The 15,149-nt window shown below is 36.1% G+C and overlaps 1 protein-coding gene across 2 annotated transcripts; it reads left to right on the plus strand.

The window, feature by feature from the left end:
* Window positions 1-1,206: 1,206 nt before the first annotated feature.
* Window positions 1,207-3,064, plus strand: LOC140817171 (putative 4-hydroxy-4-methyl-2-oxoglutarate aldolase 2). Of its 2 annotated transcripts, none has more exons than XM_073176804.1 (2): window positions 1,207-1,434; window positions 2,346-3,064. In XM_073176804.1, the coding sequence occupies exon 2, from the start codon at window positions 2,360-2,362 to the stop codon at window positions 2,858-2,860; it is 501 nt and encodes a 166-aa protein (XP_073032905.1). In that variant the 5' UTR covers window positions 1,207-1,434; window positions 2,346-2,359; the 3' UTR covers window positions 2,861-3,064. The 2 variants fall into 2 exon arrangements, with proteins under 2 accessions (XP_073032905.1, XP_073032904.1); XM_073176803.1 differs by having other exon boundaries at window positions 1,209-1,434; window positions 2,359-3,064.
* The last annotated feature ends 12,085 nt before the right edge of the window (window positions 3,065-15,149 follow it).

Here is a 15,149-nt window from a genome sequence, read left to right on the forward strand (position 1 = left end):
TTCTTGGTTCTGAATTCTTGTTCGAATATCCTTTAATATTCCAAGAATTTCTTCCTGGTTTTCAAGGATTTTCTCCACATTCTCTGGTACATAATACATCATATTGTCATAGTTTTGTACCGTCTTTTGAATTTCTCTAAGATCTCCGGAGAGTTTAGAGGAATCTAGTACTATTTCTAAGAACCTGTTATTTTGAATCATAATTTTACCTAAGGACTCTGATAGGTTCCTTCTTGATATCTAACCTTGGTTAGGTCGTCCTGTTGCGCATATTCTAAAGTTCTGGAATAAATCATGTAAATACTTAATCTCGAACCTGGGTTCGGTTTCATGTTAATTGAGAAAATTCTCCTTCTCAAACATTTGATTACTTGATAATAATAAATTTATATATTTGAAATAATTTTACTTAAGCTCTGATACTATTTTCGGCCCAAAAAATCAATCATTTGGAATTTATGACATATGAGTATGACTAAGGATATTTTTGTCTTTTTAAAGTCTTTTAGGTAGTGGAACCAAAATTTTTTAGTTTGGGTATTAAATTTAAAGTTAAGTGGGGTTTGAGTATTTTTTCACAATTTACCCTATAATTAACTCTACTTATAAATTTTAACTTTTTTATAAAATTTTGACCAAATGACATTCATTCCAAATCTTTATTATCAATTAACACTATATATATATATATTATATTTGGACAATCGAATAAATTTTTTTATATTTAAAAAATTATATAAATTAATTTTTCTTAAAAAAACATCATCCTTTTTAATACTAAAAACATAATTTATCTAAATTTTTAACCTTATTTCTAATTTCATCTTCATAAACTTTATATTTTTTCAATTCTTAAAAAAACTATCTAATGAAAATATTTTTATAAATAAAAAAATAACTTTTTGTTCTTGATAAAAAAATATATAAGTATTTATATAGATATTATTGATAAAAAATAATTTTAAGAATGGACATACAAATTTTTTTATTATAAATAATATTATTTTTAATTGTCAATCCTTGCCAAAATAAAATTCCAATTCCAATTGTATATATATATCCAAATACGTAGGGTGGGAACTTAAAGCAAAATAAAAATCACTTTTCTTCCATCTGATCTAAAGTTAATACATACAGTCTTTCTAAAATCGAGGTCTGTTTTGCTAAATATTAAGTTGATCCCTAAAAAAACAGAGGGGGTGGTTTCAGTATTTCCATAAAATCACGGGCTCATTTTAATAACAGGAAATCAGCCCATTCATAGTGCTCAAATCACCATCACCGTCGTTCCTTCCCCAATTCGATCAATAGAAACCCTTGAATCGGATTACTTTCAGCTCAATTTCCAACTTCTTTCCGAGTAATCGATTAATTTCAGGGGTTTCTTGAGTTATTTAAAGGAGAAATTCGACGGCATTTCGTCAGCTTGCGATTGTATTACATCCAATCTCTTTATTTATATATGCTTTCTTTTTTTATTGATTTTGATTTTTTGATTTGTTTTTTCCCCTGTGATGTTGTCTTATAAAAGGCCGATAAATTATTCTGATAGAGAAATCTTAAATATTCAATGTTCTGGTTATCTTGTAACATGTCTCCTCCTTGAATTTCATCGAGTAGGATATGAAAAAAACTGAATAAATAACGGGATTGTTTGTGAAGAATGCATCTGTGTGTTTGAGTAATTGTAGATCTATGTCCGAGTACTTTTTATATTTGTCTTTACTTTTTTTCTTCATTTGATGTTTTTTTTTTCATTTTTTTGTCATTTATAGTCTCTGGTTTCTTGGACGACTTGACTTCTTCTTCTATTTTTTTCCTCTTTTATGGTTATTGGCGTTCTGATCAGATGATGATATAAGATACTAATTCTTGGCTTTGTTTTGATTAATTGCATGTTTTTACAGACAATGCTGTATTTAAGTAATAAATTATTTATGGGATTCTTGAGTTTTTAGATTCTTGGCTTGTGTTATAAATGATGCTATATCAGAACGTATCTATTTGAGTGGATGATACATCTTAATTCATCTAGTTGTTGATGTAGTGAGCACCTGCATTATATATTAGATTAGTTGGAGTTTTCAAATAAGAAACATGGGTGGTTCTTGAATATGTTACTAGGTGGGATTCTCAGCTCAATATGATCCAATGGAGTTTTTTTAAAAAAAATAATAATGTCTGTTTGTTTTGATGTTGCTGTATCTCTTCCTGTTTCAACGTGAAATATTTCGATTTGTCTGTTGGGATTTTTTCCCTGTGTGTTTACTTTACTCACGTAGATAAACACGAGTTCTTCTGTTACTGTTTGCAATCACTTCTTTGTGATGCTTATTTTCCTGGAGGTACTTGATATAGGATGGCCTTGGTAACTACAGCTGAAGTTTGTGATGCAAATCCACAGCTCATTGTGAATGGTGAACTCCGAGCACTTAATCCTGTTTTCCAGATATATGGCAGGCGCCAAGTCTTCTCTGGACCAGTTGTTACTCTGAGAGTGTTTGAAGATAATGTTCTGGTCCGTGAATTTCTCGAGGAAAGGGGAAATGGAAGAGTTCTTGTTGTTGATGGGGGTGGTAGCTTGAGATGTGCAATTTTGGGTGGAAATCCTGTAGTACAGGCACAGAACAATGGATGGGCTGGTATAGTAGTTAATGGCTGTATAAGGGATGTGGATGAAATCAATGGCTGCGACATTGGTGTTCGAGCCCTCGCCTCACATCCTGTTAAGGCTAACAAGAAGGGAATTGGAGAAAAGCACGTTCCCATAAATTTTGCTGGGACTAGAATTTGTGATGGCGAATGGCTTTACGCAGATACTGATGGCATTCTTGTTTCAAAGACAGAGTTGTCCGTCTGAGTTTACGGGAATTTCATGATATATTTATATGTAACTATAATTCAGTTATATGCTCTTTCACTGGGATTACACTGTTATTCTCTATATAAACTGTGGCTTGAGTTCTTGTTTTATTGTGGACAGTAACCTCGAAGGATAATTTATGCTTGTAAGTTGGGCTTGCTATTTTGTTATAGAACTTTTAATCTAGATTTCATTCACTTTCGTCTGTTGTTCTCTATTGATTATCCCCTATTGTTTTAACTCTTAGATTGTGAACTCGAGTTGGTATGCCTGAATTCTTACGAAGTTGCCTGAATTCTTACGAAGTTTCTCGCTTAACTGTTGCTTTACATTTGATTCGTATTTAAAATGTTGTTCGTACGATCCATGCTTATGAGTAGTGATTGAATATTTCATTGACATCATATTTATCACAGGATGGTTATCAATGTTCTTGTTTTGCATTGCTGTACTCCCAATGAAGTTTCTGGATTTATGGTTGTGCTTGGAGTATTTTGAAATCCGTATTTGCTATAGATTTTGACATGATTTCCATGAAATATGTTCGCCCTTCAGGTCACTGTGATTGTGTTACATTGAACAAGTTCAGCTGTTTATGGGTGGGGCATTAATATAAAATTCCACTGCCCCTTCTATTGAAAAATTAAAAGCCCTCCTGCAGGGGCGGTGCTTAAATTTATATTTTCAAATATTTGTTTTGATTTATTTAAAAAATAAAACAAATACAAAATCTGATGTAAGCAAAAAATAGGTTCGGTGTGGTGAGTCGTACTCCTTGCTGATATGGGATGGACCGAGCAGAACTTCAATGTGGATGTGGGCCAAACAGAATAATAGTATAGATCTGCATGAACAAACACAAGTTAGAGGACGTCGGAGATGTTTTCAATGTAGAGTCACCGATATTTAAGTCAGTACTTGATCAAAATTTAAGTGTGATAAAAGTAGTGTTAGTGATAGCAATAAGTGAATGTCTAAAATCATGAGAGAAGCTAGATTATCTCTACCTTGTAGGAAAAGAACTCTAAGTCGGACAAGTCCTTTGAATTCGAGATTTGTGACAAAATTTGTTCTAGTCTAATCTTATCATCGACAAATTATAAATTTTAATGTGTCTCGATATCTTTGGGATTACATCCTTATCATATAAGATTTAGCCAAGTGTTTTACATTAGTAGGACTTCATTTATATTCACCGCTGTATTTATTTAGGTTCGGGCCGGATGACCCTGTCCTGAGATCTGCTGTCCGGCCATTTCCGTCTTGTGAGACTCTTTCTCAAGTATGGATAGTTCAGATTTCGTGTAAAAAAATTTTGGGCTCTTGCTCTGGTCATAACTGTATTAATCATGGGATTATCAGGCCTTTAAGACTGCGTTTGGTACGTGTGATAGGATAAGTAAATGATTAATAATCAGAGTGATTAAAAAATGAGATATATGGATTAATAGTATGGTGGGATAAATAACATGGTGTTTGGTATGATTTTAAAATGATGGATTAATTTTGTAAATTTTATTGTAATGACTAAAATGCCCCAAGTGTTAATTAAATATATATTCTTAAAATAATTGGATAGATAATTAAATATTTATAATTATAATTTACATTTATTAAAATTAATTTAAATATATTTATTAGAAATAAATTTTTGAATGTTAATGTTAAATAAAGTTTAGTAATAATTACAATATTATTGTTTTTTTAAAATAATTATAAATATTCTTAAAATAATTTGATACATAATTAAATATTTATAATTATAATTTACATTTATTAAAATTAATTTAAATCATTAAAAAAAGTAAATTAAAATTTAATAAATATTTATTTTCATAAAAAAATAATTAACAAAATTACAAATTTATAAAAATTTAATTTAAGATATATTTACATTACAATTTATTTTCTTTAAAATGATTGAAAATAATAAAAATATATGAAATTAATTTATAAAAAAATATAATAAAAATTTAAATATTATATTAATTATTAAATTTTCAATAATTTTAATTTTCATATTATATTGAATAAAACAATTCAAGGGTATTATGGTCATTATACAATCTTATCATGATCACTATTCAAAAATTATTATTTATCACACCCTTTGAGGATGGATAATTAATCACACAAATAACATGAATAGTGTGGGCTTTCTATCATAATCAAGGGCTTGTAGATTAATAAAAAACGAACCAAACGCAAGATAAGAGAATGATTATTAATTAATCATTCCCTTATCATGGCTACCAAACATAGATTCGTATACTTGATGATTTGGTTCGGATCCCGGTCGGGTCGGCTATACGGGGTATCAATATTATCTCTTTTTTTGGTCTAAAATAACTATGAAACCAAGACCACGTATTTGGATTGAGTAGTGGCTGACCCGAGCAAATTATATTGTTTCTATATTTATGTTCGTTTAAGCTTTTATGTTAGTTATGTCACATCTAAACAATAGAAATCAACTGTCAAGATCCAGATCCGAGCACGCTTCTTTTAGATTTGTGTTTGTTTGAATTTTGTGTTTGTTCAAACTGCATCTAGTCTGTAGAAATGAACGATCAGGATTTTAATCCGTGTGTTTTTCTTCTTAATCGTTATAAAAGCATAGATGAACTAGATCTCGTGACTGTTTACCTTCCAGAGTTGCCTACTCAGATACTCGCCGAATCTAGATCGTTGGATCGGTCTCAATCGTGTGGTTGTCATCACTCGAACTCCCTTATAAATATGTGGCGCTTTCTATAATTTTCACTTTCTCATTTCTCGTGTCATTACTCTGCCCGAATTTTTATGAAATCCCAACCATATTTTCTTGCTCGGTTCACTCATCTTTTAAGTCACTTTCCATTTCCAATATGTCTAGTCATGAACCTAGAACCTAGAATAGTTAATGAGGTATCTGATTTTGTAGATGCTTCTTCTCCCAAACACTCCTCGAGATCCCAGCAAGACTCCTCACGGAGACTCAAGAAGTTCAAAGCCCTTGAGGCTCAGTTAAAGGCGGTTGGGCTTCCTTGGTATGAGGTGATATGAATCTTACCCGTCGGTACGAGCTAACTATTGGAAAGAAGTTCAAGGAAGCTCCTAAAATATTTATGGCGAGCTATCCCCGCCCCAGCCGCCCCCTTGCGCAAGACAGTGCGCCCCAGCTCGTCTCAGCGAGAATAGCGCACCCCAGTGCCCAAAAACACTTGCCCCAATGCACCGTAGTGTAGAATTCAACATGGAAACCTTAACTTACGATTTTGGTTGTATTTTTACCATTTCATATTAAAACAAGTTGTAAAAACATTATTGGATAGATTATCGATAATTACTGAATTAAAACATTGATAATTTTCTCTCCAAAACCTTTGGCTTGTTTTAGAATTTTGTGTGTTTTTATCAAATCTAATATTTTGTGGCGTTTGTCGAATGTTCTTCATTTAGATTGTCAACGATGAGTTTTTTGAAGGTTCGCTTGAGGTTAGTTGTTTTATATATATTAATTGTTACTAAACCACGTGACTTGGGGACGAATACACGTTACTTGTTTTCAAATATTAAAGATCGGGGGTTAAACAAATCTTGTTGTTCACTGAATCGAGGGAGCGACTGGGTCTAGTTCGCGTTTGCTTGGGAAACCGGATTCGCGTCATTTGGTATCAGAGCTATGGCTAGTTTTGATTTAATCGTTTGGTAATCAGAGTAAGAATTTGAAACAAGTAAGTTTTATCAATCAGTTTTTCTTATTCTATTGTTCGTCTTTGTTTCCTTGACTCACAAGATTTTTTGTCAAAATCTTGTATTCTTGTGTTCATGAATTTTACGATTCTCGAACATCCTTGAGTCGTTCTTTTTTGTTTCTTTTTTTACAAATTCTTCTTTCTTGTCGTGCTAATTGTAAAAAAAAAACGGAGGTTTTCGATCAAAAAGAAAAGGAGATCAAAGTCATAAAAAAAGAGTACAAAATTTCAAAAATTTGTGCAATTATTTAGCACTGAAATTTTGTTTTTATCTCTTTGTGAGTCTTATTCAAGTATCTGTCCACATACAAAAAATATCAAATTTCTTTTTTACGCAATTTGAGTAAGTCAATTTACAAGTATCGTGAAGTTGAACTTGTGAGTTTGATGCACACAAGCTGCAAAGCCTGAAAGTGTACCTTACGAGAAAACTCTAAAAATTGAGTGAGACATTTGAGTACGAGCGTTTCTTTCTTGGAGTGACATGCGAGGTATTTGTGATGAGGACAAAACAAAATAAAAAAAGATAGTTTGAGTTATTTTTCGTTGGAATGACTTGTGAGATTTGGGTGAGGAAAACATTGTAGAACCCGTAAATTAGACTACGTATTTAAGCCATGCATAATTTCTAGTATTTAAATTAAAATGATTTTTTTATTACATGAGTATGTAAATTCTTTTCTTTAAATTTATTTATTTAATGCAGTAGTTTAATTGTTAGCTTTTCAGTTCATTAAATGAGGCCGGACCGGAGTTGGAGTAAAGAGATAAAATTTAATATTAAGAAAACATTTCCTAAAATTTATTTAAGATAAATAATAAGTTAATTTATTGTAAAAGAATGTTTAAGGAATTATTTAAATAAGTTGAGTTAAGTAGTAAATAAAGTTCAATAATTAATTTCTTAATTCCCTAAAATATTTAATGAGTAGATAAACACTAAAGATTTAAAATACAATATTTAAGAAATATTTTTCCTCCATTTTAGATGAAATTTTCGGCCCCTATTTAATTAGTTTAAATATAGTTGTCAACCCTATTTAATTAATATCTTTCTCTATCCATTTCATGGTAGATAATTTCCTCAATTTAAATCCTCATTTAATTAACATTTAAGCAATATTCTACCATGTCTATCTAGCAATATTTTTCCCCATTTAATTAATAAAAATCGGCCACTTCCTTTAGGAGATTTAAAAAGTTTAGCAACTCATTTCTTTGAATTCTTTCCTTATCCATTTTCTTGGGAGATAATTATATCACAATAAATCTTCTATAATAATTAATTGAGCAAGATCCCACCCCATTCGATTGATAAAAAAATCGGTCACCCCTTAATTTAAAAAGATTTAAATTAGTTTGACCACTCATCCCTTATTTCTTTCCTAATCCTTTTCTTGGTTAGATAATTCTCTTCTTTTAATCTCCAATAATTAATCGATTAAACAATTTTCTTGGTTGGTATGGAGTCATGATAAAATATGAAGTCGTTGGGCGTAATTATCTCGTTTTTGGATTCAATTACAAAGTTTGGTCAAGATAAATCATTTGCATATTTTTCATGTTAGATTCAAGTCGCAGTGAGCCTGGGAGCGATCCAACCCAATTAGTAAAATTATTACAGGATATTTAATTATATCACGTGCAAAATATTCATTTTGAGATTTATGCGATATTGCTTGTGGTCACTTTACTATCATGAGATTATTACTTCACCCGGTGGGCACTTACCGGTTAGTTCAGTTCAGTTCAGTTCAGGGGCCACTTGCATAGACCATAATCTCATCTAGAAAATTATTACAAGCTATTTCATTACAGGGCTCCAAGGAGCAAACATTTTCACTATGATTTTTAGTTCAGTTATGCACGTATTATAATTACTATTGAAATGATATTTTACGTTACACCTCATTACAAGATATTTCACTTGCATGCACTTTAATTATTTAATTACTCGTTATTTACGATATATGCATGCTGAGTCTTTAGACTCACTAGACTTGATTGTTGTAGGTATTGATGATGTCGGGACCGAGGGCGGGGACCAGTGAGCTAGCTTGGGTCGGCAGTTAGTGGAACCCGAGGACCTCATTTTTCAGCATTTATTATTTTACGATCAAACATTTTTATCTGTCGTCGGATTATTTTTAAACGGTTATTTTGCAAACATTAAATTCTCCCGCTGCCATTTTGAATATTAATCTTTATTTATCAGTTTAATTTATGAATGAAACATTTTAATTATTTAAAAAGAAAATTTTTTATTTTTCCGCAAATTTTCAAACACGAATTTTTAGACCTTTACAGTTGGTATCAGAGCCTATGTTCTTGTAAAGGGTTACACTACTACTGACCACGAGAAGCTCACAAAGCCACGTCTTCGGTCTATAAATTTTACATTTTTGCATTTTATTTAAAGCATGAATTATTTTAGCCGCATGTTTCCATGAAATATTTTACATTCAGATTCTGTAATTATTATAGTATTCATTTAAAATAAATTATAGAATTATGCATGTTAGTTACGTATGGGTTATATATGGAACAGTATGCCTCCTAGACGCCAGGTTGGATGCCCGAGAGGTGGTGGTGAGCACCGTCATGAGGACGGTGATGATCAGAGGCAAGAGAGGCAGGGGCCTCCACCCCCTCCACCCCTTCCTCCTGATTTGAATGCCCAGATGACAGTTTGTGGGGAACAATGCCGCGATGGCAGCTAGGCCGACAGGGCCTGAGGCTACCTACGAGAGATTCATGAAGATGCGTCCTAAGGAGTTTTCAGGGACGACGGATCCCATGAATGCCGAGGGCTGGATCAAGTCCCTCGAGGTTATCTTCGAGTTTATGGAGCTTGGAGATGTGGACAGAGTTTGTTGCAGCCACATATCTATTCGGAGGAGATTCCCGCTTATGGTGAGAAGGAGTATCAGTAGCCCTGAACTTGGCTACAACGACTTGGGCGCGCTTCACGGAGGTATTTTTCTCCAAGTATTTTACTGATGAGGTGCGTTCGCGTTTGACCAGGGAGTTTATGACCCTGAGGCATGGAGAGCTGACTGTTACGGAGTTCATCCGTAAGTTTGAAAGGGGCTGTCACTTTGTGCCCTTGATTGCAAATGATGCGGGTGGAAAGCTGAGGCACATTCTTGATGGATTGCGGCCGATCTTACGACGCGATGTTAGGGTGCTGGCCCTACTACTTTTGAAGTTGCGGTCTCTAGAGCTCTTGCAGTAGAGCAAGACCTGATTGACATCGAGAGGGATCGCTTGGGTAAGCGACCAGTTCAGGTACCACACCGCCCTCCTCCTCCTCAGCAGTAGCAGCAGAATAAGAGGCCTTTTCACGGCCTGCCTAGAAACAGAGGAGGACCACAGCAGCAGCAGCAGGGACGCGCAGTCCCGAGGAAATTTGAGCTACCAGTCTGTCCCAAGTGCTCACGCCGCCATCCTGGAGCATGTATGTTTGGCTCAGGGAAGTGTTACAAGTGTGGTAGCCCAGACCACGTACTGCCTTATTGCCCTCAGAGGAACCTGCCTACCCAAGACAGAGTGTTTTGCTCTCCATGCGACGTAGACGAACCCCGATACTATGCTGATGACAGATACCTTTAAGCTTTAAGCTAATTTTAAATTTTCAGTGTCTTGGGAATCAAGATTCAAATTTTGAACTTAGAAACTGCTATAGGATTGCATGCTCTACTCAGAATTATTTTGGGAATTTAAGTTAGAAGAACTTTCGCCTCTGCATGTCTATAGGATAGTTCTTGAGCTTATTGGGTTCGTCTTGATGTTCAAAACTTTCAGGGAGAATTTTTATAGCGGGGTCAGCTACGAAAGCCCTGATAGATTTAGGGGCTACTCATTCCTTCATTTCGGAGACCTTCACTAATTTTCTCAAGGTCAAGACCATCGGACTAGACATAGCCTATTCAGTAGTGTTGCCTTCAGGCGAGGAGATGGCAGCTACCAATGTGATCTGAGACATAGACCTTGAGCTGCATGGAAATCTTGTTTATGCGGATCTTATCGTGTTGTCGATGCCGGAATTTGACATCATCCTAGAGATGGACTGGCTATTGAAGAACAGAGTGTTGATAGACTTCCAGCGGAGATCCGTTCTAGTCCGACCGCCTGGGATGGAGCAGTTCTTATTTGAGCCAGACATGTACTTCCCTTTACCGCGCATTATACCATATGTTCATGCTAGGAAGCTCATGCATAGAGGGTGTCGGGCATTTTTAGCAACCTTTATATCTGTCCTCGAGGTACCCAATCAGTCAGCAGCAGATGTTCCGATTGTCAGAGATTTTTTAGACGTTTTTCTTGAAGACGTCTCTGGTATGCCACCTGAGCGAGAGGTGGAGTTTTCTATTGAGCTTATGCTAGGTACGGCTCCAATATCCAAAGCGTCGTACCGATTAGCACCGACAGAGATGGCAAAGCTTAAGAAGCAGATTCAGGAGCTACTCGACAAGGAGTTCGTTCGCAATAGTTTCTCACCTTGGGGCGCGCCAGTCCTGTTTGTTAAGAAGAAGAATGGCACGATGAGGCTTTGTATTGATTACTGGGAGTTGAACAGGGTTATAATGAAGAACAAATACCCACTTCCGAGGATTGAGGATCTGTTTGACTAGTTGCAGGGAGCTTCGATTTTCTTCAAGATTGATCTGCGTTTAGGTTATCACCAGTTGAGGGTGAAAGACGCCGATGTTTCGAAGACAGCTTTCAGGACTCGTTATGGCCACTACGAGTTCCTTGTGATGCCGTTTGGTCTAACAAATGCGCCATCGATCTTCATGGATCTCATGAACCGCGTATTTCAACCGTATCTTGACCAGTTTGTGATAGTGTTCATAGACGACATTCTCGTCTACTCCAAGAGTCTAGAGGATTACAGCAGACATTTGACCAAATTTTTGCAGACCTCGCAAAAGAATAAGTTATTCGCGAAGTTCAGTAAATGCGAATTTTGGTTAGAGAAAGTGGCGTTCTTAGGCCACATTGTTTCTAGTAGCGGTATTGAGGTAGACCCAGCGAAAGTCGCAGCAGTCAGAAACTGGGTTGTGCCGCAGAATGCATCAGAGATCCGTAGTTTCCTTGGCCTAGCAGGATATTACAGGAAGTTCATTCAGGGATTCTCCTCTATCGCAGTTCCACTCACAACGTTGACCAAGAAGAATGGGAAGTATGTGTGGAGCGATGAGTGTCAGAAGAGTTTCAATACTTTGAAGCAAGCTCTTATCTCAGCACCAGTTTTGGCCATGCCGTCAGGGCCCCGGAGAGTTTGTCCTTTATACCGATGCTTCGAAGCTCGGTTTAGGCGCAGTTTTGATGCAGAATGGGAAGGTGATAGCGTATGCTTCTCGACAGTTGAAAATCCATGAGAAGAACTACCCTACCCATGATCTAGAGTTGGCCGCCGTAGTGTTTGCCTTAAAGATTTGGAGGCATTATTTGTACGACGAGAAGTGCCAGATCTTCACTGACCACAAGAGCCTCAAGTACTTCTTTACGCAGAAAGAGCTGAATATGCGTCAGAGGCGTTGGTTAAAGCTTGTGAAGGATTATGATTGTGACATTAGCTACCACCCGGGTAAAGCTAATGTAGTTGCAGATGCTTTGAGCAGGAAAGTAGCAGTGATGGCGCATTTGACGATTCAGAAACCCCTTCAGTTTGAGATGCAGGGGTTTGATCTAGAGGAATATCCTCGAGGTAGAGTTCCCCGTCTATCTACCTTGACGATTCAGTCTTCTCTTATTGACCGTATCCGCAATGGTCAGCCAGCAGACGGGCAGTTGGCTCAGTGGAAGTAGAGGGATGAGGCCAAGGGCAGTGTCTTATATATAGTCAGCGATGGTATAGTGTGATACCCAGACATGATGTGGGTTCCTAGCAGTGATACTTTCCGAGCAGATATTCTATCAGAGGCCCACATGTCGCCGTACTCCATTCATCCAGGGACTACGAAGATGTACAGAGATCTGCAGTTATTGTATTGGTGGACCGGAATGAAGAAGGAAATCAGACGTTTTGTATCCGAGTGTCTGAATTGTCAGCTTATGAAAGCAGAGCATCAGAGACCAGCAGGTATGCTCAAGCCCCTTCCTATCTCCGAGTGGAAGTGGGAGAATGTTACCATGGATTTCGTGACCGGATTGCCGAAGTCAGTCAGGGGCTTAGATGTCATATGGGTGATTGTTGATCGTCTTACCAAATCAGCGCACTTCTTGCCTATTAAGACGACTTTCACCATGGTTTAATATGCAGAGTTGTATATCCGGGAGATTGTCCGACTTCATGGTATTCCAGTTTCGATCGTATCTGACAGAGATCCTAGATTCACTTCCTCTTTTTGGAAGAATTTACATTCGACCATGGGTACGAAGTTGTTGTTTAGCATAGCTTTCCACCCACAGACAGATGGTTAGTCAGAGCGAGTCATTCAGATTTTAGAGGATCTTCTCCGTGCTTGAGTGATTGATTTCTCAGGGAGTTGGGAGTCGAAGTTGCCATTGGTAGAGTTCACCTATAACAACAGCTTTCAGTTGTCTATAGGTATGGCACCGTATGAAGCACTGTATGGCCGTATGTGTAGATCTCCTGTTCATTGGGATGAAGTAGGAGAGAGAGCAGAATTGGGCCCAGAGATTATTCAGCAGGCTGCCGATGTAGTAGTCAAGATCTGTGACAGGATAAGGACTGCTCAGAGTAGACAGAAAAGTTATGCAGATCAGAGGAGGAGAGATCTAGAGTTTGCCGTTGGAGACCATGTCTTCGTGAAGATAGCACCTATGAAAGGTGTTATGCGGTTCGGGGAGAAAGGAAAGCTCAGCCCGAGATTTATTGGACCGTTTGAGATCCTCGACAGGGTTGGGACGTTAGCTTATCGTGTTGCTCTTCCGCCGAATCTGGCCGGAGTACACAATGTGTTCTACGTCTCTATGCTAAGGAAGTACATGGCAAATCCTTCGCATGTCCTGAATTTTTAACCGTTGCAGCTCACTCCGAACCTGTCTTATGAGGAGAGACCAGTGCAGATCTTAGACAGACAGGAGAAGAAGCTTCGGAACAAGCTGGTTAAGCGAGTGAAAGTAAAATGTCTTAACCATTCAGAAGAGGAAGCTACGTGAGAGTCTGAGTCAGAGATGAGGAGTCGGTATCCTGAGTTATTCGGTGAGTTCTAATTTCGAGGACGAAATTTCTTTTAAGGGGGGAGGATTGTAGAATCCGTAAATTAGACTACGTATTTAAGCCATGCATAATTCCTAGTATTTAAATTAAAATGATTTTTTTATTGCATGAGTATTTAAATTCTTTTCTTTAAATTTATTTATTTAATGCAGTAGTGTAATTGTTAGCTTTTCAGTTCATTAAGTGAGGCCGGACCGGAGTTGGAGTAAAGAGATAAAATTTAATATTAAGAAAACATTTCTTAAAATTTATTTAAGATAAATAATAAGTTAATTTATTTTAAAAGAAGGTTTAAAGAATTATTTAAATAAGCTGAGTTAAGTAGTAAATAAAGTTCAATAATTAATTCCTTAATTCTCTAAAATATTTAATGAGTAGATAAAACACTAAAGATTTAAAATACAATATTTAAGAAATATTTTCACTCTATTTTAGATGAAATTTTTGGCCCCTCTTTAATTAGTTTAAATATAGTTGTCAACCCATTTAATTAATATCTTTCCCTATCCATTTTATGGTAGATAATTTCCTCAATTTAAATCCTCATTTAATTAATATTTAAGTAATATTCTACCATGTCTATCTAGCAATATTTTCTCCCATTTAATTAATAAAAATCAGCCACTTCCTTTAGGAGAATAGGGTGTTGCACTGGAATCGTGATGATGATAGGCGACCTGATGAAGGTCATAGACAGAGAAGCCGAGAAGAGTATAGTTTTAGTGGGGCTAAAATAAAAATTCCATCTTTCTCTAGGGGAGCCAACCCAAAGGCATACCTTGAGTGGGAGGAGAAAGTGATGCGTATGTTTGAGAATAAAAATTATATGGAAGATGTGAAGGTAAAATGAGCTTGTTGCAAGTTTACCGACAATTTTGCTACTTGGTGGGATAAATTAGTGTTGGGTAGGAGACTATGTGGAGAGGATGCTATAGTAACATGGGATGAGATGAAAAGGGTGATGAAGAATCGATTTGTTACTAATCAATACAATATGAGAGTTGGCAAGAGAGATGAACATGACTTGCATCAGACGTCTTGGGCATCCACATGGAGGTTGAACATGGAGGAGAAGATTGTGGCTAGATCAATGGAGGATTCAATTCATGAGAATACCAAGCATGAGTATCAACGTACATCTGAAATTTTCAATATTCGTACTTGTGATATTATTTGTTGTTGGTGTCCAGATATGGGACATGGCATTATTCAATGTCCAAGTGAGGCAGTGACAATGATGGGTTCTCAAGTGGATCTTGAACCCGAATTCGTAGTTGCTTGTGGATCCAATTTTGAAATTAAGCTTGACTCTAAACTTGAATTAGAGGTTGAATCAAAATTTGAAATTGAGCTGGAA

This window comes from Primulina eburnea, chromosome 16 (assembly GCF_022965805.1).
Source record: "Primulina eburnea isolate SZY01 chromosome 16, ASM2296580v1, whole genome shotgun sequence".
In the NCBI taxonomy this organism is placed as follows: Eukaryota; Viridiplantae; Streptophyta; class Magnoliopsida; order Lamiales; family Gesneriaceae; genus Primulina; species Primulina eburnea.